Here is a 25,512-nt window from a genome sequence, read left to right as displayed (position 1 = left end):
ACGGAAAGTCATGCAAAAATTTTGCTCAAAATGGCGGATGGAAAATTCGACACCCCGTCGAATTTATTAAGATTGGCCTCTTTCCTCTTTCCTGATTTGAATTCTGGTTGCCAATTTGTTTTCTTGGATAATTACTCTATCTAAATCAATAGAGTTTGTAATGAATTAATGTACAGAATTTAAATTCAGTGCCCGTTAAGGCGCGTGTTTGAGGGTGGCTGCCCGCGCCCCCATAATAGATAAAAAAAAAATTTCTTTTCAAAAAATTCATCTATTAATATGTAAAAAACTAATCTCAAAGTATGAACATTTAATCTCAAGTATTTCTAGTACATTGACTGAATGGGTTAAATTCTATATGTGGAGAAATATCAGATTTGTCTTAGAAAGCTCGTAGGAGAAAGCCACTTGCATGGCATTCCCAAAATGAAGAAAATTTCTTTATAGGGATCGCTCAATCAAAACAAAAATAAACATCCCAGATTTTTATCCAATTTTTTGCAATTATTATTTTACATATAATAAATTAGTTAAAGATTCTGTGTTACGTTAATTTAAACAGTTTGCTTATAAACCCATAAAAATCATGGGTAAAAAGAATTACTATTGTGAATACTGTCAGAAGTCATTCAAAGACATCCTGGGCATCAGGAAGAATCACCTGAAAGGACTTCAGCATCAGAAAGCTGTGAGTGAACACTACGCCAAATTCAAAGGTAGGACCTTTAAAACCTTTTGTCCTTTAGGAGCTTTACAAATTTTAAAGATTCCCTTTCAGATCTTAAAGAAATTTTCCTGGAAGAATCCCGGAAGAAGACTTGCAAACGAATCTTCGAGGGATTGGAATGTAAATTCGGGACGCAATGCAGATTCAGCCATTACACTCCTGGACAATTGGCAGAAATGAAGCATAAAATAGCTGAGATGGAAGCTTCCAAGAAGCCTCGATCGGAAGTCGTTGATATGAAAGGAATTGAGAAATTCCTGAATAAGACGCGAGAGAGGATTCTCCGAGATTTGTGCACGACTAATAAACCCTTCTGGACATATCCTTTTGATTTGGTTGAAGGATTGGATCTACCGCCGTCTCTTCAGCCACTTGAGCCGAGTTTATTGTCAGAGAAATTTGAGGAATGGGGTTGATAAAACATTGAGAAATAAAACAAATATAATTTATTTAATCTTACCCAGTTATTCCCGGCTCTCTATCCTCCACCGAATATTTTTTGGGAGTATTTTGATCAGACCTTTCTTTTCTTTCTCGCTGTCACTGGTTCCTCGTCGGCATCTTCCAATTTTCTGCTTGTTTTACTTCCATTTGATAAAATTCCCTCATCCATTGCATCAATAATTTCAAAAGCATTTAATGCACTGATAAGTGCTGAAGATATCTTTTTACTCTTCACCACCTCATTGGCTACCATGTAAGCATCAAATCCGGCAAAGGTTTTCCTTCTGGGATCAGCTAAATTGGCCAAAAGGGCTAGAACGATATTATCTGAAAGGAAATAAGGTCAATAACTCTATTTAGATGTTAAATATTTGAAAATAAAATAAATATTGAAAAATTCTTCATTCTCTTCATTTCTACAAAATTATTTGCAGACCATTTGGCGTCCTCTTTCCACCAGCAATCAGCAATTGAGGGCTTATCAAGAGGAAGGTGTTTAGTCTTATCTTATTTTTGGGGCAGCCAATAAATCATTCGTCTGATTACGAAAATAGTGATTTATATAATGAATTGCTACGCAAAAACACCTGTTTATGAAATTTAAATTCTTTTGCTAATTTATTTTTATAAAGTAACAGGGAAGATTTAGGTTTAGAAAGTTACGCAAAAACTGAAAGACATAATGATGATCATGAGAAAATAATAATGGTGTTATTCTAATGAATAATCTTTTTTAGCACTTTACTGTTCTTAAGTGCTTCTGCATTATCGACTCTTCCTTGTGCTGATTTCTGTCACAACTGTTTTCTCGTCCTCGTTATGTCAGAAAATGATCAAAAATCGCGACAGGAGCCAAGTCAAACACTGGGAAAAAACGGGGGTGCTATTAACTTTTTTAAGGGTAAACTTACACCTTTTTAAGGGTAAAATTTACATGAAGAAGGGTAACTTTAACCCCTAATACACCTAAAAATCATAATATTTACATCGATTCCGGATCAATACTGCAGGATAAAATAAACATTTTCGGAATGTTATTTTAACTTTTTCGGATTTCTCTCAGTGAAGAAAAGTCGATTATACAAAAGCCCGTGAGAACGTGAGAACAGTCATGTACTAAAAAAATGCATAGGAGAAAGATTAAGCTTTTTGATTATTTTTAGTACGTGATTTTTAGCACTTACTCTTCTCAGTGCTTCAACATAAAAACGACTTTTCTCTGTATTGGCTCCTGTCACGACTATTGGGTGGTTTTAGAACACAGCGAGGACTGAGGAAAATAGTCGAGACAGGAACAAACATAAAGAAAAGTCGATAATGCAGAAGCACTTTAGAACAGTTAGGTGTTAAAAAAAAACATGTTCATTTTTCATTGAAATAGAATAACAAGGTTGTATTGAATTAAGACCAGGGGGTGAATTCTAAGATTTGGTGATATTCTCACCAGTGAGAAAATCAGAATGAAAATATCACGGCAGATTTTTCACAACTGCTAGAATTGCGATTCCCAGATTGTGAGTGAAAAGTGACTGACAACATTTATGGAGAGCTTTTGCTAGAATGCCAAAACTAAAGTTTCAAAGAAACACTCAGAGTTGTAAAATCATCCTCAAAAGTACGTAGAGGTGGAACAAAATGGCTCGCAAACAGCATAAAAAAGTTGACACCCTCTGGAGAACTTTAGTTTTGGCATTCTAGCAAAAGCTCTCCATGAATGCTGTCAGTCACTTTTCACTCACAATCTGGGAATCGCAATTCTAGCAGCTGTGAAAAATCTGCTGTGATATCCCCATTCTAATTTTCTCACTGGTGAGAATATCACCAAACCAAATCTTAGAATTCACTCCCAGGATAGAGATTCTGTAAGTGAAGTGATCGATTCACTAGGAAAGTGATTCAATACCTTGGCAAAAATGAGATTAATATTATTATTTAACCGAAAAGAATCCTAGAATAGCTCTAAAATGCGTTAAAAATCAATATTTTTTTTAATTTGTTTGTAGCAGTCTCACAAATAAATCAATTCAAAATACAAGTGAAGCGATCACTTCACTTGCAGAATTCCTACCGAGTAAACAAGAAGCTTAATACAAAAATTACGTAAATAAAATGATAACAAAGTATTCTCTAACTCTTCGAAATACTCGATAACATAACTAATCCAATTTCTTAAAAATTGGTAATAAAATTAAATTATCTGATTTACCGCTCTGGATACTGTTTAATTTTTAACCTTGAAAACGGGAAGCTCTTAGCAATTTTTCGAGAAACGAAACAATAAAAAAAAAACACTTTGAAATCCCGAGAAATCTACGCAACAACTCGTGAAACCCGGAAAACTCAAGCCACGCTTTGCAAAACTCAGGAAAACTAAAAAAATCATCACAAAAACCGAAATACAGTAGGCTCTCTCTCAATCAGGCATATGGGGCAAAATGTCATTCAAATCAACGAAAGATTTGGACGTAAAAGTCATTGTAAGTTCCACAAAAGGCGCTCAATTGCAAAGAATCACGATAAAATCCGAAATTCGAAACCCGAAAACGCCTAAGAAACAGTTTAGGAAACTGAAATAAAAAAAAACGCTAGAATTCCGAAAACCGAAGCTCTTTATAAAACCTGAAAAAACCGAGGAACACTTCGTGGAACCAGAATTAGAAAGTGCTCCATAAACCCAGATACGCTTGAAAAATGTTTCGCAAAATCCGTGAAGCCCAAGGAAGGTTTTGTGGAACCTGAGAAACCCAGAAAACGTTCCATAAAACCATGTAATTCTATGAAACGTATTCCTAATCCCAAGAAACGCTCCGCAAAACCCAACGGGTAACTCATTCCCATTTTTTCTGACAAGGATTTCTGGTTTCTCGGGTTTCGCGATACAGAAATTGGGTTTCTCGGGTTTCGCGATGCAATTTTTGGGTTTCTCGGGTTTCGCGATGCAATTTTTGAGTTTCTCGGGTTTCGCGAAGCGTTTCTCGGACAATTGACGAGGGTTACTCAATATGAGTTACCCCTTGGCAAAACCCGATAAACCCGAAAAAGGTGTCGTGAGACCCGAAAACCCCAAGAAAGGCTTCAAGAAACCTAACTGAGAAACTCTTCAAATAGAAATTTAGAAAATATCCAGCAAACCTGATAAATCTAGAAAATACTTCGCCGAAACTCGAGAATGCTTCATAAAACCCGTTAAACTCAAAAACCGTTTCACTAACCACATAAACTCCAAAAACGCCTAGCAGAAGTTGAAAAAGGTATCACAAAATCCGAAAAGCCTGAAAAAGGTTTTACGAAACCTGAGAAATCGAAGAAACTGGATAGATTTAATTGGTGGTTTTTCCACCAATTGAAACAACGTATTTCTCAACCGAATGGAGTCGTGTTAGAATTCGTTGAAAAGGGTCTTGAAATTCTTGACAAGCCTGAACCGATTCCAATTGGTTTTGAATCGGTAATGAACCGGTAAGTAATTTTTATCCGAAATTCAATTAGGGTGAAAGGAACGTCTATTGACACTTTAAGAACTCGTGTCAGCACCTATTGACACCCTACTCTGTACCGTTTGGGATACGTAATTTGAACATCTCTGTTTATAGTAAAAGGTATATTACAGAAAAAACGTTATATTAGTTACATTTTACTAGATACATTAAATAATTTTCAACATTTTGACAAAAGTGTCAATAGGGGTTCCCTGTCGAACAGACGTTCCTCCGACCCTATATTACTATTTTAAGCTATTTTTGGTGATATTTCAGTGATTTATGAAATTCGGTTCAAATCGGTTTATGAACCGGTTATGAACCGATAAGCCATTTTTATCCGAAAATCAATTTTATTGCTCTTAAAACTATTTTGGTAGATTTTTTGAGTGATTTTTGAATCGATTTAAATCGGTTGAGAACCGGTAAACGGTAAATGGTGCGAAAGTAATTTTGAGGGTTTTGAGGTATAGCATCTAAGTCACGAGTTCGAGCATTTCGCAAATCCAGTGACACTTTTCCACCCCTGTAAATCTGCAAAATATCGAACTGAGTAGCAAATTATATGAATAGAGAAAATCTAGGTTTGTTCATACACTATAAAGAAATTGAACTAATAATATTGTATGACTTTTTCGAAATTAAAATCAGTGTTTTGGTGTATCAATTTAATGTTTTTAACACAAGAAAAACAATATTATAATAAAATTCGTATATTGACCGTGTAATCAATTTTCGAAAAAATAATTTCCTTTTTGTGATTTTAAGCGTTTTGACCGTTTAAAACTTCTCTTGCCTTTTCTGTCTCGCCTTTAGATTTTTTGATTAAGCCCTATGATCCCGTATGACGTGTTTTCCTGTAATCATAAAAAAAAGAACGATTTTGGCGATATTTTTTTTTGGACTCCGATAAAGACACCGAATCCAATGGAGTCAACAGGCCTGGAATAATTAGTTGCTCTATCGAGGTCCCACTGTAACTGAAATCTAACATAATTTATGAGGCAATTGCGAAAAATTTAAACTCGAAATAAATTTTGAAAAAGCTCTTGAAGTTCACAAAAAATGATTTGTATTGTAAAAAGAAATATGATCTGATAATTACTAAATCCAATATCAACAATCTTATCAATTTTCCATGAAGTACTACCAATTATAGTAATTACTTAAAGTTGAAAAATAATTTTAAAATGTGTCACTATTTCATAAGAAAGCGAATAAAGTCTTGGTGACAAGTTTTATGAGACTGCTTAATAATTTCCGGTACATTCCCGAAGCACGAGTCCATTCAACATTTTATAAATATTTATTTGACTGTAGTGTAAACATTTGAAATTGAGAACATAATATTGTGTCGTAGGGAATTATACCGCTAATTTAAAAAAGCGTGTTTATAGAGGGTAGAGCAAAAAATAACAAAAGGGGAGCCTGGGGCCATTTCAGCCAGTTCAATATTTTTTCACAACTTTTATTTGTTAATAAAAAAATTGTATCAAAAACAAAAGAATGTGGAACACAGAAATATCTTTGCTCAAAGTCTCTAAAAAAAATGCAATGTTTTCGTGTTTTTGACATATTTGAGACTTCAACGCCCCTGGTGTTGGTTTTACAAACTTCTCTAGTTCTAGACAATTATCGGTCACTTTAAGGCCTTTAATTCTTTCTTTAGAAGAATTAAATCAGTTCAATAGAACCAGAGCAACTGCTAAGGAAATACCAGAAAACAGTAAAAATGGTTTTGCCTAAATTTCGGGAGTCAAATTAAATTTAAATCAAAATGAGAAGTATTTTCAGTAAATTATTAAACCTACAACATAAAAAATTGTAATTCTTGAATATTTTAATTAAAAATAAGTAAATTTACTCGTTACCCAAGAAGCAAAATAGCTACCTTATAGAACCAAGTATTAGAAAAGTTTTTTAGTGCACTTTTAAAAGGCTTAAAGTGGGAATTTTCTGTTGAAATTCCTATAGAAGCTTTTAAGATCCTTAAGAGTGTGCCACTTTACTTTTAGTAATCTCAGTTTTGGAACCAAGAGCGTTTTAAGCAAATAAAAAGATTTTTTGGTTCTATAGTGCCTTACTTAAGGAATTCTACAAGACTATATTAAGAAAAAGTTGCTTCTTAGGTACTTGCTTGCTTAAATTTGCCCTACCCTCCCCTAATTTTAATAGAACAGTGTATTTCTAAATTTATAAAGTTAGTCATGATTTTGATTATTAAAAAAAGAGAATAAATAAATAAATAAAATATTACAATACCTTTTTTCTTCTCCACAGCGCAGAATAGCGGTGTTTTCCCGGCTGTTTTATCTCTTTGATTTATCATCTTTGCCTTCTTCTCGTTAATCTTTATTTGCTTAACCATGTCCACGTCAGTTAATTCATCCACCCTCTCACGATATTTCTTTGCAATATCCTTCTCATTCTTCAAATTTTCTGGTATCAATGATGGTAATTTCAGACATTCGTCAATGTACGCAATTAGCTCATTGAGAAAGTCAAATCGTCCCGAATCTACGACAATTCTAAAAATTCCGTGGCTATGGAAATTTTCCCGTTGTAGTTCACTGAATGAGGTTTTCCGGAGTAGCAATGCAAAAACATTGATATCTTGTGAATATCTTGCAGCTAAGAGAACAGAATTATTCCCATCATTGTCAATTTCAGACACATCAGCTCCGTATTGGAGGAGCATTTCAACAATTTGAATGTTCGCGTTGAATTTAAGAGCAAGATGGAGGGCAGTTGAGCCATCGTCAGCCTTCAGATCCACTCCAAAACCACGAAATTTTAAGGTTATGCACTGACGCTTCAAGTATATCTTATCTGAAGCCTTAACAGCATAATGGATTGGCCTAGAAAGGAATGTGACACAACTACTCTTTACCAAAAAAAAAACCATTTTACAAAAATAGGCCACGCCCCCTTTCGAAGTAATCATCAACATTGTATGCTAACGTAGATATTTCCGAGGTTTTAAGACGAATTATGCTTATATTATCCATCGCAACAAGAAATCCTCTTCACTATTACAGTTCAACTATCACAGTCGGCTGAGCTAAAGTTTACCCACTAATAAAACAAGCCACGCCTCCAACCCAATTTGCATGTAAATGAAAATATTCTTCCTTTATCTGAAAGATAATTTTCAGTACAAATATTCAGCCACTGTAATTGAAAATAAGGCTTTCAATGGAGACTTAAAGACAGTTTTCAAAAGTGGGCGTGGCATCTAAGAGATAATTTAGTCAGTTCAGCCCAGAAACAATTTCCTTCCCCTATGATTTTCACGAATAAAATTATTCCAATACGTATAAAATTTTCCTAATTGCAAGATTATTTTATTTTTATTTTTCAATTATATTTTTCAACTGTAATTCTTAAGAGGCGTGGCTTATTTTTTTGATTTGCGAGGCCTCTTTTTTATTCATTTATAAATTAATATTTTAATTTTAAGCTTATTTTAAATATAAAGAATTTAAAAATGTCAATTTTAGTTTGGAATACAGATTAGCAATAGTTTTATTACTACACTTTTTCCAATTAAACCACACATCTTGTTGGTCTATTTTTCTTCTTTATCAAACATTCAATGTGAAATCTTTCAAAAATTTGCAATAAGTCTAAATCCGAAATATATCGAAATCCCGAATGAGTACAAATCTCCGATAGTGTGTTGGATAAAAGGCAAATAGAATTCCATTTGCACAAAAAACCGTTGATTTTCGAAAAATTCTAACTCATTTTCGAATTTTCTTACTAAATTTCCGCACAAGATGGAAAATTTATGAAGCATCATACTTATAGTTTTCGCAATAGAATTAATCAGTGATTATAAAAAGAGATTAAATAATGGGACAGAAGCAGTAAACATCATTGCTTTGTGTTTTTCTCGTTTTTCTGCATTACAAATTACAAATCAATTACATTTTGATACTTGAACACTTCGAAATTCGAATGTTTTCAAGCTCTACTTGTAAATGATAAAAATGGGTTTAAAATCCCAAAATGTCAAAATCCTGAAAAATCGAAATCTCGAAAAGGTAAAATCCCGAATGAGTCAAAATCCCAAAAACCAAATTCCTGATTAGCCAAATCCCGAAAAGTCAAAAACCTGAAAGGCCGATATCCCGAGTTATGAAATCCCGAAAAGCCAAAATTCAGAAACGCCAAAATCTTGAAGATCCAAAATCCCGAAAAGTTGAAATCCCAAATGAATTAAAATCGCAAAAGCCTAATTCTTGAAGAGCCAAAATCCCGAAAAGTTGAAATCCCGAATGAATTAAAATCGCAAAAGCCTAATTCCTAAATAGCCAAAATCCCGAAAAGCCAAAATCCTGGAAAGCCAAAATTCCGAAAAGCAGAAATCACCAAAAGCGAATATGCCGAATGGGTCAAAATCCTGAATATCCATATTATTTCGAAAAGCAAAAATCCAGAAAATCCAAAATCCCGAATACCAAAAATTCTTAATTTGTTAAATTCTGAAAAGGATGATATTATATTGAGGATAATGCGTAGAATAATTTCCCCAAAACACAGAAAATTTCACTTTGCCCCCAGCGAGCACGGGTGTAATCATGGGAGTAGCTATAGTGGAGAGCTTGCATGTTTGAGACGCGGTGGATTATTCTTTGATTATTTAAATAAATGTCACAAAAACACTAATCAAGTTATTTTAATAAAGTCTTTACTAGTGAGCATTCTAAGCGCTATACAAAATTTCAAGATAATTTTCTGATTTTTGAAAATATTGCCTAGAGGCAAAACATAAAAGGCGTTTCAAACATGCTGGTTCTCTCTAAACACTTTTAAGAATTCGAAATTATGGGGATTTTGGAGTTTTGAATTTTGACCTGGAGGGGAGTTCTATAATGCTCTGGCAATGGCATATGACAAATTGGATTCGAATCTTAGGAGAGTTTTTTCGAAAATGCGATTCTGTAGCCCTGACATTGCCATTTCAGCTCACGTGACATTGTCAGAAGTCACATATTTGAGATTTCTGGCAATTCAAATGACAATTAATTTTGTTAAACAAATCAACCAAGAGAGACTGTATTTTCATAAAATCATCAAATAAAGGGATTTCATTAAAAATTCAACACTGAGAGAAATCCGAAAAAATTAAAATAACATTCCGGAAATGTTAATTTTACCCTGCATTATTGATCCGAAATCGGTGTAAATATTATGACTTTTAGGTGTATTACGGGTTAGTTACCCTTTTTCATGTTAATTTTACACTCAAAAAAAAAGTAAAATTAACATTAAAAAATGTTGATATATTTTTACACATAAAAAGTGTTAGAGTTACGAGGAAAAAATGTTAATTGCACCCTCTTTTTTTTCTCAGTGAATGAATAGCATTTTTGAACTCATATGATATGACAAAAAAAAGTTCGAATGGCATTGTCAGGTTTCGAACTCACGCGTAACAATGCCACGAAAATTACAGAATTCTGCTACTGGACGCTACTATAACCAGCTTCTAATTTTTTAAACTTTTCACACTTATTTAAAAATTCTTGAAAATTCGAAATCAAGTTTGAATTTTTCGAACATATCAACGACTTTTTCTGACATGACCCTATTGGAAAGTCAAACTCTACAGCTGTGAATGGGAAGATTGTCACTTTTTACCCCACGAAGAATTTATAAATTAGTTCTAATTAGAAAAGTGTCTAATTAGAAAAATGAGCTTCAAGCGGCTGCAAATCTAACAAGGAAATTTCATAAACTCGAAATCGAAATTTTTTGTGATACTCCTAGATTTCAAAGAATTATAGTCTGCCTTGTTATACGGTGAGGTCAAAAACGAAAAAAATGCAGTTTTTTGGGATGTAGGGTAAGTGTGCCAAATTTCGGCATATTTGCATGCAAGCATCAAAGTCTCAAGTTTGAAATGTAATATTTTAAATACAAATTGATTTTTTTTTTCTTTTGTAAGACTGTTGCTTGGAACCTTGTAAAGAGTTTACCGTCTTTATTTACTCTAAAATCATTCTAAATACATTTTAAAATGAATAAAAATATAGACTTAGCTTTGGTGCCCTATTTCGGCCACCTTCATTCTCATAGTTCCTTGCCCTTCGGAAATTCTTCCAATATCTTTTTCACGTCATCTCGTTTGTCGAAGCTACAGTTTTTCTTATTCTTTTGCATGTATAATCTCTAAAGTACGTAAAATCTATAAGTTCATGAAAATTCGAGGAACAAAAAAGGTGGCCGAAATTGCAAACTGGCCGGAATTTGGCACACTTACCCTAGTACCTTTGAAAGTGAGGCACTTTTGAAATTTGGATTTTTCACCTCCTTTTAAATAAAATTGAGCCTCATCGTGATGTAATTTAGTTGCACAAACAGATTCAGGAGCTAAATTAAATCATGATAAGGCTCAATTTTATTTAAAAATAGGTGAAAAATACTAATTTCAAAGGTGCCCCAATTTCACCTACCTTCAGACCCTCTAGAGACGATTCAAGTTTCGAACTACTAATTTTTTTTCAACAGGTATTTAATGAATTTGACCCGTTGTAATGTTATAACTTGATAGCTAGTCCAATGCTTTAAGTTTAAATTTCATGAAAAGAGCCATAGGTCAAATCCATTAAGAACGCAGAAAAATGGGTTAAAATGTCTTTTGATTTTGCAAATTAACCTCTTGATTTCCCTTCGTTTTTTTTTTTTATTTTTTAAATCTGCGATCTAGATTCCTAATATTTTAAATATAAAAATTACTATTCTAATTACTAAATTTTGTTGAATTTACAGTAATTACGGGCACTGTGGGCGCATCCTTGAAAACCTATTACTTCCACGATGTCTTTCTGAAGCCTTTAACAACATTAAATTTTAAATTTAATTTTTCATTAAATTAAATAGCTACCGAAAATTTTTTCAAACAATTTTTTATAAGATTTCTTCGTTTTTAGATGTTTTTTTTTCATTTTCAAGGCGATCAAAAGCAAAAATTTGAAACAAAATGGAAGCATTGTAACGAGATTAAAGTCGCAATTAGAGGCAATAAATTCAAGGTACTCACAGATATCCGTCCGTATATTTGTAACATTCAACCCAATCCCTGAGCATCATGATCTTCACATCTCTATCAGATGTCGTCTTCACATTTTCTAATTCACTGATCATCCCTTCGATGTCACTGTAATTGTAATTATCAATATCCGCCTCAATCTTCCTCGATAGCTCCTGAACGGGCTCAAGTGTTGCTTTGGGTGACTTCACCTTCACCTCACTTGATCGTCGAGATTTCAATCTTTCCGGAAGACTGTCACCCAAATCCGTTCCGGTGGTGGCCTGAGGTGCAAGCACCTTTCTCTTCCTGCCCAATTTCACTACAGCTCCAACTGGATGAATTTGCGATTTCTGATTGTCTGAGCTCTTCTCCTGTGATTCTGTCTCTCCAGTGGCTGTCTGTGTACTGCGGTCGGATTTCTCGACTTTAACCGAACACTTGCATGACCTCATGGGGGAATCCCCGTTCAGGGCATTCACAACAGCGTGAAGAACACGCGTTTTGACACTCTCACTGGGAATTTTAAACACCACCGCGAAGAGTTCTTTGTATGCCATCCGGAGAGCTGAGGAAGGTACTGCTCCGGGAATTGTGACCATCACCAGGCTCCCTGATGACACGAACTTGTTATTGTCCCCCGGGGATTTTGCCATTTCGAAACAAATAATTGGAAAAATTCCAATGAAACCACCACGTTGCACCTTATCAAAACAAAAAGATTCTGATAAGAAGCTGCGTTTTTAGTGGGTCTGGTGAGGTTTTTTCCTTATCTTTTTATCAGAAAAAAACACATCACAATCGGGACTTCCCCGGACTATCACTAAACAAGACACAGATAATTTTTATCCAAGGCCCAATAAAGTCTTTGTCTGGTGTGGCGACGTCAGGAATTATCCAACGATAATTCCTTGGACATTCCATTCCATATTTTTTTTAGTTTAAAACCCAAACTATAAACTGTACTTCAATTTCAAGTTTAAAGCTCCAGCTCGAATTCTAAATTCTAGTAATAACACGACAGTCCACTGAACTGGACAGAAACTTGAGATAATTATGGGGGCGCGGGGTGTCCTTATCAAACTCACGTTTTAGTTTTAACTCTTTCGTCTCCTTTGGGACTCTGGGTACCCATGGAAAAAATAATTTTTTTAGACTATTTAGAATCGATAAAATTCCGATTCTTCTGGATGATTACAAACTATAAGGATGTCCAAATCTAGGATATTTTTTGCAGCATCCCAATTAACTCCTGAACTAAGATATTCTTGGTCAAAAATCGTGAATTTTCGATTTTCTGCTTCCTTGCACATATTGTGACTTTTTTTCATATTTCTAGACCCGAATAAGGAAAAACCTCTCGGGGCCAATAAGTATGATAACTAACAATTACAGATTACGTAAATTCGAAAAACAATTTTTTCATAAATTTTCAAAAAACTTGTTCAAAGTTGATGGGAATTCTCGTCCCCAAAAATCTTGAGGTCAAATGTAAGGTTATCCCGCCAGTGCCCGCCATTTGCTTTTTGACACCAACCTTGTAAGAAAATTCAAGCGGGAGCGAAATTTTTGTCAATATGGCCGATAATTTTGACATTTGGCAGCGAAAAAGATTGCTTTCGGGGAAGTTTTTCCTATTCTTCCAGATTTTGGTGAATTCTGATTGTCCAGGAAGTGTTTTTTTGGCTCTTGAGAAAGCTTAATGTGTCTGCAATAACATCGTGATGAAAGAAATGTGTTTTAAAGTGTTATGTGTAAAATATTATGAGGAATCTGTTTACAAGCAGGAGCTGGGTGTCTTTTTTTAGCACTTCCTGGACATCCCACAAGATACTGGTCAATAATTCTTCTTGTTTTAGTGATCAACATTGTAAAGGAGTCATTTGACATGCAAAAATAATTCACAAAATTGATATTATTGGCTTTTGGAAAATTGAAGTTTGTCCAAGTTTCTATCTTTTGCGTTCTGTAGGGGACGAGAGTTCCCATGAGTTTTCCAATTTCCCAGAGGCGGAGAAAATTCTTTCTCTACAAAAGTATCATATTTGACCACTAAGAGTTACAATAAAGTGAGTTTTACTGAAAATCGTTCGCTGGATATGTTGTGGTCCGGAAAGAGTTAACGGTCACTGATTTTAAATTCTGTACATTAATTAATTACAAACCCTATTGCTTTAGATAGAGTAACTATTCAAGAAAACAAATTGGCAATCAGAATTCAAATCAGGAAAAAAGAAAGAGGTCAATTTTAACAAATTCGACGGGATGTCGTATTTTCCGTCCGCCATTTTGAGCAAAAATTTTGCATGACCTTCCGCGAAGCAAAAAAACAATAACAAAATGTATTTTCATCTCTGTCGGACTATTTTTCCCAAGTAATTTAAGAACTAAAGTTACTAAAAATCCATTCCCGACAGCAATTCGTATAAAAATTGCCCAGGAATAAATCATCTAAAATCACTCAACTTGTGTATGATGTATAATACCATGGTAAAGAATGGGTTAATAAGCTTCCTTCCCGTACAAAAAAAAATTAATAATTTTTCTATTAATAATTATTCTTATTCCGAATTTTTGTCGGGAATGGAATTTTCGTTACTTTGGTCTTCAAATTACTTCGAGAAAATAGTCCGACAGCGATGGAAATATATTTTGTTGTTCTTTTTTCGCTTCGCAGAAAATCATGCATTTTTTTTGCTCAAAATGGCGAACGGAAAATACAACATCCCGTCGAATTTCTTAAAATTGACCTCCATCCTCTTTCCTGATTTGAATTCTGATTGCAAATTCGTGTTCTTAGATAGTTACTCTATCTAAATCAAAAGAGTTTGTAGTTAATTAATGTACAGAATTTAAATTCAGTGACCGTTAAGACGTGTGTTTGACAAGGGTTCTCCGCGTCCTCATGATAGATAATTTTTTTTCTTTTCAAAAAAAATCATCTATTAATCTGTATGAAACTAATTCCAAAATATGAACAATCTATTTCAAGAATTTTTGGTACATTGATTGAATATATAGAAAATGTATAGAAAAATGTATGTATAGAAAATGGCAAAAAAACAAAAAATCAGTTCAAAATACCAAATTGGCGTAAAATATGCCACCCATGCCACATTTTTTATATCGTCAGGTTCAAACAAGAATACAATAGGTCTCTTAAATCTGAATCTCTAAAATTCGAACGAAGACGTTTGGATTTTAAAATGTCAATTATGGGCATTGTGGGTTTATGTTAAAAAAAAATCGTTATATTTATTTTTCTACAAATACCGTACTTCCCATTTTTGCAGTTTATCTTGAAAAAATATATTTCCATACAAATGAAATGCCGATTGGTTTTGTTGCATATGTGAAAAATGCCCATTTAATCTTTTCAGGAAAATTTATCGAAAGCAGAAAATCTGTAATGTATCTCGATTTATTTTAATCTAGCGCGGATTTTTTTTTAAAGAAGCATGTAGGGTAAGTTGTGTATGTATATGCTTTGTTTCATGTTTAAGTTCCGTTCAAATAAATTAATTTGCCCCTTGCGGAAGCCTTTTAAAATGGTGAACGAAAAAGGATATTTACAGCATGTAATATGCTAGGCAAATTTTAGAAAAGTGTAAGCGATGAACTTTACACAAAATTTTCAAAATGCCGTGACTAACCTCATTTTAAACGGCCTCTAACATTAATGACGTTGTTTTGAGTATCCTGAAGCAAGAAAATTCATGGATTACAATTGAAGAGATTATTAAGAAACTCAAAATCGGTAATTCGACACGATATTTGAATGCTACATGTTTTTATGTAAAGGTACAGTAGACTCTCGCTAATTCAACTCCTTTAACATCGAGCCACTTTTTAATTCGGGCAGCAGTTAAATTTGAAAAAAGTTTATTGACATTTTTCAAGTTAGATTATGATTATCAAATGAAGCAAATATGCTCAAATTTGCCATGGTTTGTCTTAGTTCTGATGTGTTTTTGCGTTATTAAGGGGTTTTCATGAAATTTACAGTTAATATGAGTATGTAAACTTAATATGAATACGCAGGTAAACAAAAGATCGTTGCATTTCAAACAATGTGATGCCCGAATTTCTCTCTAATTCGGGTGACATTTCGGTCCCAAATGCCCGAATTTGAGAGTCTACTGTAGAAATTGTACCACTAAAATGTGTCCATTCCTGATAGTAAGGTCATTCCATTAGTAATTTTCTGGGCATTCTTTCAGCGGGTATTTACAGAATGATAATGGAGAAAATACGGAAATTTCGACCTGGTTCTTCTCCTCCTTTATTTTCTAGCCAACGTTTCGGAGCTGGATGGCTCCTTCCTCAGGTATGAAAATTGGTGGGAAAAGGGTGTCAGGGAATTTTTTCACTATCACTTTTACTTCACTGGACGATGTACACATGAAGGTGGTCAGACTGGGAAACCAGTCTGACCACCTTTATATGTACTTCTGATAATTCGGACTTTACGGCAACGACCTATGCTGCCTATGCTACATACAAAAACATAGACATGCGATTTGCGCCGTGGAATTCTTATAGATCCCTGGTGATCAAATGTATTTTTAGTTGCTTTTGATATAAAAAAGAATTTGAAACTTAAAATTTATATTTTTATTGAAAACAATTTTTTTTATATTTCATTATGAGAGGTAGTTATATTTTGTCTACACGCCAATGATCCACATTCATTTCTTTTTAACGCTTTTCGTGATCAAAGTACATAAATATACCTCTAGCGGGCCTATAGCAGGTTTAAACGGTGTTGAATTTTAATAAGATTTTAATATTTTCTTTCTCAGTTGAATTAAATTCAAACGGATTACGAATAGATATTTTTTTTAAATAAAAAATTGATTATTTCACCTTCACTTACATATTCTAACATGATAAACATTATATGTTGATCTTGTTTAAAGGAAAATTATCACTCTTGTTTTCCAAACTTTAATTCAATTCAAATATGATGCACAAAATGTAACTAACGCTCTAACTTATAAATTTTTCAAACTTAACTCCAGTTTGCATTTAGCTTTTAAAACACTATTTTTGCACATTGTATTATTCATCTCTTTACCATTAAATGCATCACCCAGCATCACCTGTTACCTCTCTTACCGATGCCCAAGAAATCTCTTTTCACCTTGTAATTGCAACGTCGCATTTAACAATAAATAATTCCATTAACCGATTTAGAGAGCTAATATTACTCTCAATTTCGCTTTTAGCGTCCGTATTTCCTCCTCATTGAGTGTTCTGGGCAAAAGATACCATTCTCAGAACTGGGATTTTGGCATCTATCCCCTTGAGGTGTAAAGGCTGTGCATGTGAAAAAAGATTCCTGAGCATTCCTCCGATGAGGAGTCACACTACGTCTTTCTCTCTGGGGCTCATTCCCTTCAGGATTTGCACTGAACAACTCTTTCCAGTTGATCAAGCCAAACAAATACATTCCACCCAAGAGACACAGTAAAGTACTCGAGAGAATTGGGATAGTCAGAGCTATATCCAAGTACAAATCGCTCAAGCCATTTGCAATTGTGACTGTGACAAATAGAATCCTGCTCCAAGTATCCACTTGGATGAAGGATAAGACAATCATGCCTAGGAATAGGAATCCCACATAGAGAAAACCTCTGTAGACATTGATTCCTCCTAGAATCTGACCAATCCATTCGCTATTGCGATTCAGATTTTCCTGCCATGTATTGATTGTCTTCAGAAGAAGCTCAACTGTCTTCTGAATGTCACCCAATTGATTAAGCGTTAATTTGTACTGTTTGGAAATTTTATCTATTTGCTGAAGAAGCTCCTCATTAGCCATGCTAATTTCTTGAGCAATCTTCAGAGAGTTTCCGTGCAATAGCTCAAGATCTGCCTTGAGGAGAGTATTTGTATCTGAGATTTCAGTTGAAAACTTGCTGAATTCTCTCAGTGTACTCTCTGTGGAATGGTACAATCCTTTTAGTTTTGAAAATTTTATAGTTTTCTTTGTTTTAACGTACTTACCGATTTTTTGCTTGTGTAATTCCATCCATTGTGAATTTTCACGTGAAACTTCTCTAACACCAGCCATGGATTTTGCACTGTGGAATTTCACTGCAATTTTTAGAGATCCTTGTCCTTTTAACAAATCCCCATATTATTCCCCAAAAATGAAAAAAAAAATACTCACCGAATAAAGTCGATTAGAGTCAGAATTTCTCTCTCCTTGTCAACTATTTTGCTATTTGTACTATCGACCAGTTCCTGAAGATGTCTTTGGCCTTCGGTAAGACGATCCGATGCCAGGAGTTGCTCGTTAGCTGCAGAATAAGTAACTGTTTTTATGATCAAATAAATAATAGCTGTTGTGTTGAGCCTTTTGTGGTTTCACTATAATAGTCTGTCTTTAGACAGGCGTGGACCCGTTTTCGATGTATGACCCTGCAGATTTCATCCCTTTTGATATTATCAAGTTCCTGGTCCTCCTGAAAAAACAAAATTTAAAGAAAAAACAAAAAAATCCTGATCCTTACCATAATCCGTAAGTTTGTTTACAGCATTTTCTGCCCAAACACGATACTGTTGTTGACCCACAACAATGCAAACAGCCTTAGCTCTATTGGTCATCAACTGATATGAACTGTAAGCTTCTGAATCAATAGAAGAAACACAGTCTTTGAGAGACATTGTGTCTGAGCATTCTAGCACATTGCGCCCCTCTGCCTGTCTCTGGCAATTGAGTAGCATTATAGCCAGCATTCCCAGTTCTTCTTCATTCATCTCCCTACAGTGTTTACGCAATTTCAGCACAACTCTCTGTTGGCATCGATCCAGATTCGCCGGCGATTTCGTTCCGGACAATGCCATTACCTCCTCGAGGAAGATTGTCTCTTGCGGTGTGAGTTCATAGAGTATTTTTGGCACATCTCCAGCTGATGATGTCTCCCGGATTGTCTCTACCAAAAAAAAAACTCCATCAAAGGTTCTGAAAACCTACCTAACCTCACATTCAAATTACCACTCTCTCTTGAAAATGTTGGCCAGATAAAATCACTAATTTGACCAAATAATCCTGAGCTTTCTGAAACTTCCAGGACAGTGAGGAGACTTAAAACGCCGTAGGCAATCCTAAAGGGAAAAAGTGCTATTTTGCAATGCAAATTCATCAAAACTACAACTCACCTCATTTCCAATTACAAAATTTTATCACTAGAATATTATTGCTTTTATGATAATTCACTATCTCTCGTTGAAATCTTTATTACTCTTTTTATTATTAAAATATTAAAAATCAAGAAAATCAAAAAAAAACTGAACACAGTTCACAGTTTCACAGATATAACAATTAGCTGTAAGCCCTTGAAATAATGTCTGAAGATTTCGTGAAGAATTCGACAGATAATATCCACAACTTCATAGAGAATACAGAGAAAACTCTGTTAAAATTCCATGTTTTACAATACAGTAGATTCTCTCTCAATCGGGAATATGGGGCAAAATGTCATCCGGTTTAGCGATAGAATTGAGCGTCAAAGCCTTTCTAAATTCCACAAAAAGCGCTCAATTATAAAGAATCACGATAAAATAGGAAGAACTATAGCGAATTTGAGCGAATTAGCTTCATAATTAAACGTGAAAATTGTCAACAAAATTTGTCGCCCGATTGAGAAAGAGCCGATTGAGTGAGAGTCTACTGTACAATTCCTCAAAACAATTGATTGATGGTTGAATTCCAAGTACAGTGCCCGCTCTCTAAGCCGGATCGCCGTAATCCGGACGAGTTATCGACGGTTACATTTAAAATCATTTTGAGGTTATGTATGCACAGTATTCAGCAATGAAAATAAATTATCCTGTGATGTTTTAGTTTAATAAATGAAGTATAATAGCATAGAATTCTCTAATTGTCTTTTTAAACTTCTTTAAAATTTCTATTGCAATTGTTAAAAAAAAACTTTTATTATATTTTCGAGACGTTGAACAAATTCAAAAAATTCATCCGGATTACGAAGCGGACATCTGTCATATTGTCTCCCAATCATCCGGATTACGAAGCGGGCACTGCATTTTTAAGTTTATGTGAAAGAAAGTCTAGTTCTTCGAATTCAAAAAAGTCTTCTTTTAAAAAAAATTTCAAAGATATGTGAATCAGAATTCAGAAATATTAGAAAAATTATTATTATTAGAACATTAAACACATTATTAGAAAAAATACGAAAATTAATTCTCGTTATTTTACCAGAGCACTAAAGAATTTTTGCACTTTGCAATGCATAATATTCCGAATTAATTGTTTTACCCTTTTTAAGGCAGTCAATGAACAAAATTCCTTCAGCATCCCAAAAAACTGATGCCAAAATCTTTTTGCAGATTTTCCATATGTTTCTTGCTTTGCAGCCGAACATCCTTCTTCAGTCCATTGCAATTGTTCTTGTTTCAGCTCGTGATGATACAGTAGACTCTCTCAAATTCGGGCATATAGGACCGAAATGTCAGCCGAATTAGACAGAAATTCGGGCGACATGTGCTTTATAGATATTGAGTTTACACACTCATATATATCGTAAATTGCATGAAAATCCCTCAATAATGCAAAATCACATCAAAACTAAGACAAACCATGCTAAATTTGAGCATATTTGATTTATTTGATAATCATAATCAAACTTGAAAAATGACAACAAACTTTTTTCAAATGTAACCGCTGCCCGAAATAAAAAGTAGCCCGATCTTAAAAGAGCCGAATTTGCGAGAGTCTACTGTAGCTCCATGTTTTGTCTATACTAAAATATTGACGCATAAAGTCAATTGTTTTTCTTCTTAAAACGTTCTCAATGATGCTGTCAAATTTGCTTACAAGCAGGACTTTTGTTGCATTGTCAATGTGTGTGGCATTACTTTTCCAAGAAGCTTTTTCATATGTTATTCTTTATGCAGAATGTATCGCACCTGCTTAGTTGAAATGCATATGCCTGTGGTATGAGCAATTTCATGTGTAATCACACTTGGATCTTCACAAACCATAACCTTTACGTACAGAAGTAGATCTTGAAAAATTCGAAAATCTATTTGAAGATCCAAAATACTTTCACAAGGTGACGGAAATTACATCCTGTTCGAATTTCGAAGTGCTTAAGTGTCAAAATGTCACTGTCTTCACATTGTTGTGAGGAAAAAAACAGAACAAAGACACTGACTGTTCTTGTCCCATCATTTAATCACTCCATAAGCACTGAGTAAACTTTTTGCTAGCCTTCTTCTAGTATGATATTTGATAAATTTTCCCCATCTTGTTCGATAACTTAGTATAAAAATTTGAAATTGAATTTGAATTCTCGAATATCAACGACTTTTTGTTCAAATAGAGTTCCATTTACCTTTCATCCAAGACACTATTGGAGAATCTTGTTTGGGCTCATTATTGACTATAATTTAAAATTCTACAGTTTATTGTCAGGGCCAGTCTCAGGATTTCACATCCGACCTGTACAAGCTACAAACAAATAAAGCAACTCAACGTAATATCATATGTTAGATTTCGTAGTGCGATGATTCGCTCATAATGGACAATTATTTTCCATTTTTACATTTTTTTTAATTATTAATCTCTTGTAAGGGAAGAGCACCAGTGATCTGCAGTGTTCCTCGGATCGTCAGGTTATTACAATATTGTTACACCAATTCAAATGAATTTTAAAAATTATTGGGTGCATTTAACCATTTAACTCTCACAAGAATGCACTACACTAGCTCAGATTTAATTTATAAAATCAATTTTCTGTGAGACACATGATTAAATTCGTGACGATCCGAGGTACAGGGTACATAGTTGTAATTACACCTATTTGTTATTAAGTTATTATAAAAATGTAAAATTTACATGCACAGATATAATTAAATGTATCACTAATAGTCCGATTAATATACACAAAAAAAACCAAATTAGTATTTTGAGGCTTATATTTTCAATTAAATATCGGGCATGTCTCTTAACATTCCGACCCGGGGTGTGTTTCCCTTATACAGTAGACTCTTCGATATCCAGCACTTCGATATCCGGGTGACAGCTGCCAAACACTGGCGGTTGATATATTCAAAATTATTTTCACTAAAACATGAAGTTTGTCCAGAGTGAATTAAAGTATTATTAACATTGTATCGAAGTTTTTAATACATAATTGTGATAAAAAATGAAACATAAGCACACCATGAAGAAAATTCTCTTTTTCTTTGTCAGACAGAAAATAAATTCACACTGCACAAAATATAAAAACCGTTGATCATTCAAAAAACCTAAATGTCATTTTGTCCCCCAGTCAGCCGGATATCGAAGAGTCTACTGTATATATTAAACTTTTTTTATATACCTTACTGCCGAATTTTTCTAGAATGTCTTAGGGTTTTTTCTTTCCGAATCTGTTTTTATTGGGTCTTTTTCCGTATGATAATAATTTTTTCTTCTTCGCATGAAACACACATTTGTTATTGGGTTTCTTGGATAAATTCGTATTCTTATCCAAGAGACGCGATTTTGTGTCAAAAATACCGGGAACAGCTGTTTTTTGTTTGTTAATTTCTTAAAGAATTTTTAGTGAAAATTTGTGGATAAAAGGCATGGCTTTGCAGGATGTTCTTGAACAGTGGAACAAAGTGATGCCTGAGAAGATCACTGAAGCGGAATTACTGAATCCTAGAGAATCATTTCTCGTCAGTTGCATCAAAAATATTTTTTTTAAAATCAACCAACATTTAGTCCTGGAAAATGTGAGATTTTTGTAGATATCCTGCAATTTGCCGAGGGATAATGAAGGTTTCTCTGTTTCAGCTGGACAGCCCAGATGAGGAGATTCAACGGAGGAGTAAGCTGAAGTTATGCAACTCTGTCAATGAACTGTACAAAATGTCAGATAAGAGTTATTCCTTCTTCTATCTGGATCTCATTGAGCCATCAAAGAAAAAGACACTACATCTCCTCCAGAATCTCCTCAACTACGTCCTGTACTATGACATGGTAAAGGAGGAAGTGGTGAAGAAGTGTGAGGTTTCTGTAAAACTGTTAGAATCCCTGAGGATGCGCAAAGTTAATTTGGAGACTCATATTGAGGAAATGAAGATAAAGCATGAGAATGTAAGGGATCAGGGGCAGTCAGGGATGTTTCTAAGGTCAGTTTTTTCATTTAGGAATTCCTTTGCAGCAATTGCAGGAAGAGCACAAACTCAAATCCGGCATCAATCAGCTGGATTCTGAGATAATCAGTGAGAAGGCAAAGTTGAGCCAGATTGATCAGGATTGGCTCAAATGGCAGGAAAAATCTAAGCAATTGGAGAAGGAATGCCTCACCACGGACATGGAGATCAAGCGAATGAGCGATGGTCTCATTTCTGCATCGCAGATTGAGAGCCTGGAGGCAGAGATTGCATCCGTGCAGAAGGACAAGGAGGAATTGGGTGCCGTAGTTGCCACAGCAAAGATCAACAATGAGACAATTCACAAGGAGAATGAACAAATACGCAGCCAGATATCTTCCTACGAAAACCTGCTGCGCGACATAAAAAACCGCGAAGCTACAATCAATCCCAAATTCAATGGCACTACCAAGAATGACCAGGAAATCCAGAAATTGGAAGATAAACTCATTCACCTAAAGGCAGATTTGCAAGTCAAGAAAACCAGTGAAAAAGCATTCAAGGACAAAATCGTCGCAGTGAAGGAGAAAATTGAGAAACTCTCCGGGGAATATGTGAAAGAAATTGGGAATCATCAAAGGTGAGAGCTAATTCAAAGAATTCTCCCGAAATATTTTTCCAACAAATTTTTATTTTGCAGAACATTGACCCTTCTGAAGGCAGAAATTGAAGAAAAGGAGAAATTGATGGAGCGCTTGGAGGACGAATTGGATCAATTGCAAAATGAAACTTTTCAAGCCGAAGCGCTGCAGAGTGAAGTATTTAATCTGATAAATTAATAATTTTATGAAATAAATATTTTTTACTGTGAATTTGAATTACTAATTTTTTTTCTAAAAAAATTGTGCTATAGTTTGAGTTTACTTACGGACATTAGACAAAAAAAATAGTTCTATTGTTGAATGATTACCACTTTCGCCACCACGTGGCGCCTCTACCTTACAGATTTGTAAATTCTGTCCTGTGCGATATCGATCCTTGTTATTTACCGCTTAAGTACTTCATTTTCTTCCAGCATGATGAATTAAATAATCTTCAATTTACCGAAGCTTGATGCAAATTCCTAAATTAAGCCATAAATTTCTTACAACGTTTAGAGACAGGCCATAAAATCTACACGGTAAAAAATTTCGGCTTCCGAAAATATTTGTTTCAAAGTAAATTTATTCCAATATTTCGGTCAGTGGCCGAAAGTTTCCACCGTGTATGTTCTACCTGATAAGCACTCAGATTGCCTCGAATTCTTATTTCTCCGAATAATATGGATTCCCTGAAAAAAATTATGACATCCCGGGGTTTCTTGGAAAAAGATGAGTTTTCTGGGAAGCCAAAAAAATTATGAGCCACCCGGGTTCTATGAAAAAATACAAGTTCCGGGGTTACGTTGGAAAATTATGAGTTCTCCGTGTTCCTTAAAAAAATGTATTCCCCAGGTTCCTCGAAAAAGTTTGAGTTCCCTGGGTTCCTTGACAAAAAAGGATTCCCCTGGTTTCCTACAAAATTATGAGTTCCCTGGGTTCCTTGACAAAAATGCATTCTCCGGGTTCCTCGAAAAATTATAGGTTCCCCGGGCTTCTTGAATAAAAGGTGCGTTTTCTGGGTTCCCTAAAAAATTATAATTTCCCTGGGATCCTCGAAAAATAATGAGTTCCCCTAAAAAAATGCGTCGGTCGGGGTCCCTGAAAAATTATAAGTTCCCCGGGTTCCTTTAAAAAAATGCATCCGTCGGAGTCCTTGAAAAATTATAAGTTCCCCAAGTTACCCGAAAAATTATGAGTTCCCCTGAAAAAGAAATGCGTCCGTCGGGGTCCTTGAAAAATTATAAGTTCCTCAGGATTTCCGAAAAATTATGAGTTCCCCTGAAAAAAAATGCATATGTGGGGGTACTTTGACAAATTATAAGTTCCCCGGGTTCCTTTAAAAAAATGCATCCGTCGGGGTCCCTGAAAAATTATAAGTTCCCCGAAAAATTATGAGTTCCCCGGGTTTCCTACAAAATTATGAGTTCCCTAGATTTCTTGACAAAAAATGTATTCTCCGGGATCCTCGAAAAATTATGAGGTCTCCGGGTTCCTTAAAAAAATGCGTCCGTCGGGGTCCCGGAAAAATTATAAGTTCCCTCCTCGGGTTTCTTGATTAAAAAATACGTTTCTGGATTTCCTAAAAAATTATAAGTTCCCTGGGATCCCCGAAAAATTATAAGTTCCCCGGGTTTCTTGAATAAAAATTGCGTTCTCTGGGTTCCCTGAAAAATAACAAGTTCCCCGGGGTTCCTACAAAATTATGAGTTCCCAGGGTTCTTTGACAAAAAATGCATTCCCCAGGTTCCTCGAAAAATTCTAAATTCCCCGGATTCCTTAAAAGAAACGTCCGTCGGGGTCCCTGAAAAATTATAAGTTATAAGTTCCCTGGGTTTCTTGAATAAAACATGCGCTTTCTGGGTTCCCTAAAAAAATTATAAGTTCCCTGGGATCTCCGAAAAATAATGAGTTCCCCTAAAAAAATGCGTCGGTCGGGGTCCCTGAAAAATTATAAGTTCTCAGGGATCTCCGAAAAATTATGAATTCCTTGGGTCCCTTGACAAAAAATGTATTCATCGGGGTCCCTGAAAATTATAAGGTCCCCGGGTTTCCTACAAAATTATGAGTTCCCTG

The 25,512-nt window shown here is 34.7% G+C and overlaps 4 protein-coding genes across 4 annotated transcripts; 2 read left to right on the top strand and 2 right to left on the bottom strand.

Moving 5' to 3' along the window:
* The first annotated feature begins 568 nt into the window (after window positions 1–568).
* On the top strand, window positions 569–1,192 carry LOC129804874 (zinc finger matrin-type protein 5). The gene is made up of 2 exons (XM_055852543.1): window positions 569–716; window positions 779–1,192. The coding sequence occupies exons 1-2, from the start codon at window positions 587–589 to the stop codon at window positions 1,141–1,143; spliced, it is 495 nt and encodes a 164-aa protein (XP_055708518.1). The 5' UTR covers window positions 569–586; the 3' UTR covers window positions 1,144–1,192.
* LOC129804868 (uncharacterized) lies at window positions 1,157–12,537 on the bottom strand. The gene is made up of 3 exons (XM_055852536.1): window positions 11,699–12,537; window positions 6,913–7,508; window positions 1,157–1,498 (listed from the first exon to the last, which is right to left on the bottom strand). The coding sequence occupies exons 1-3, from the start codon at window positions 12,340–12,342 to the stop codon at window positions 1,242–1,244; spliced, it is 1,497 nt and encodes a 498-aa protein (XP_055708511.1). The 5' UTR covers window positions 12,343–12,537; the 3' UTR covers window positions 1,157–1,241.
* A 3,740-nt stretch (window positions 12,538–16,277) lies between these two features.
* LOC129804869 (protein brambleberry-like) lies at window positions 16,278–19,044 on the bottom strand. Its single transcript, XM_055852537.1, has 6 exons — window positions 18,854–19,044; window positions 18,690–18,799; window positions 18,205–18,627; window positions 17,862–17,991; window positions 17,696–17,772; window positions 16,278–17,629 (listed from the first exon to the last, which is right to left on the bottom strand). Exons 1-6 carry the CDS (start codon window positions 18,856–18,858, stop codon window positions 16,911–16,913), a joined length of 1,464 nt encoding a protein of 487 aa, XP_055708512.1. The 5' UTR covers window positions 18,859–19,044; the 3' UTR covers window positions 16,278–16,910.
* Window positions 19,045–22,169: 3,125 nt separating this feature from the next.
* LOC129804872 (cingulin-like protein 1) lies at window positions 22,170–23,676 on the top strand. Its single transcript, XM_055852540.1, has 4 exons — window positions 22,170–22,435; window positions 22,497–22,799; window positions 22,867–23,438; window positions 23,499–23,676. The coding sequence occupies exons 1-4, from the start codon at window positions 22,286–22,288 to the stop codon at window positions 23,635–23,637; spliced, it is 1,164 nt and encodes a 387-aa protein (XP_055708515.1). The 5' UTR covers window positions 22,170–22,285; the 3' UTR covers window positions 23,638–23,676.
* The last annotated feature ends 1,836 nt before the right edge of the window (window positions 23,677–25,512 follow it).

This window comes from Phlebotomus papatasi, chromosome 2 (genome assembly GCF_024763615.1).
Source record: "Phlebotomus papatasi isolate M1 chromosome 2, Ppap_2.1, whole genome shotgun sequence".
Lineage (NCBI taxonomy): Eukaryota > Metazoa > Arthropoda > Insecta > Diptera > Psychodidae > Phlebotomus > Phlebotomus papatasi.
Note: the sequence above shows the minus strand (reverse complement) of the source record. Positions and strands in the feature narration are given on the sequence as shown.

Bases quoted from the DNA above. Each gene is read 5' to 3' on its own strand.
- LOC129804868 (XM_055852536.1), bottom strand. From the start codon at position 12,342: ATGGCAAAATCCCCGGGGGACAATAACAAGTTCGTGTCATCAGGGAGC. The intron at 7,509-11,698 runs GTGAGTACCTTG...ATTCCTTTCTAG, and splicing joins AAATATACGGACGGATATCT to GCCAATCCATTATGCTGTTA. The intron at 1,499-6,912 runs GTATTGTAATAT...ATTTCCTTTCAG, and splicing joins CGCTGTGGAGAAGAAAAAAG to ATAATATCGTTCTAGCCCTT.
- LOC129804874 (XM_055852543.1), top strand. From the start codon at position 587: ATGGGTAAAAAGAATTACTATTGTGAATACTGTCAGAAGTCATTCAAA. The intron at 717-778 runs GTAGGACCTTTA...ATTCCCTTTCAG, and splicing joins ACACTACGCCAAATTCAAAG to ATCTTAAAGAAATTTTCCTG.
- LOC129804872 (XM_055852540.1), top strand. From the start codon at position 22,286: ATGGCTTTGCAGGATGTTCTTGAACAGTGGAACAAAGTGATGCCTGAG. The intron at 22,436-22,496 runs GTGAGATTTTTG...TCTCTGTTTCAG, and splicing joins AACATTTAGTCCTGGAAAAT to CTGGACAGCCCAGATGAGGA. The intron at 22,800-22,866 runs GTAAGGGATCAG...ATTCCTTTGCAG, and splicing joins TGAAGATAAAGCATGAGAAT to CAATTGCAGGAAGAGCACAA.
- LOC129804869 (XM_055852537.1), bottom strand. The intron at 18,628-18,689 runs GTAATTTGAATG...TTTTTTTGGTAG, and splicing joins AACATTTTCAAGAGAGAGTG to AGACAATCCGGGAGACATCA. The intron at 17,773-17,861 runs GTGAGTATTTTT...GAAATTCCACAG, and splicing joins ACTCTAATCGACTTTATTCG to TGCAAAATCCATGGCTGGTG.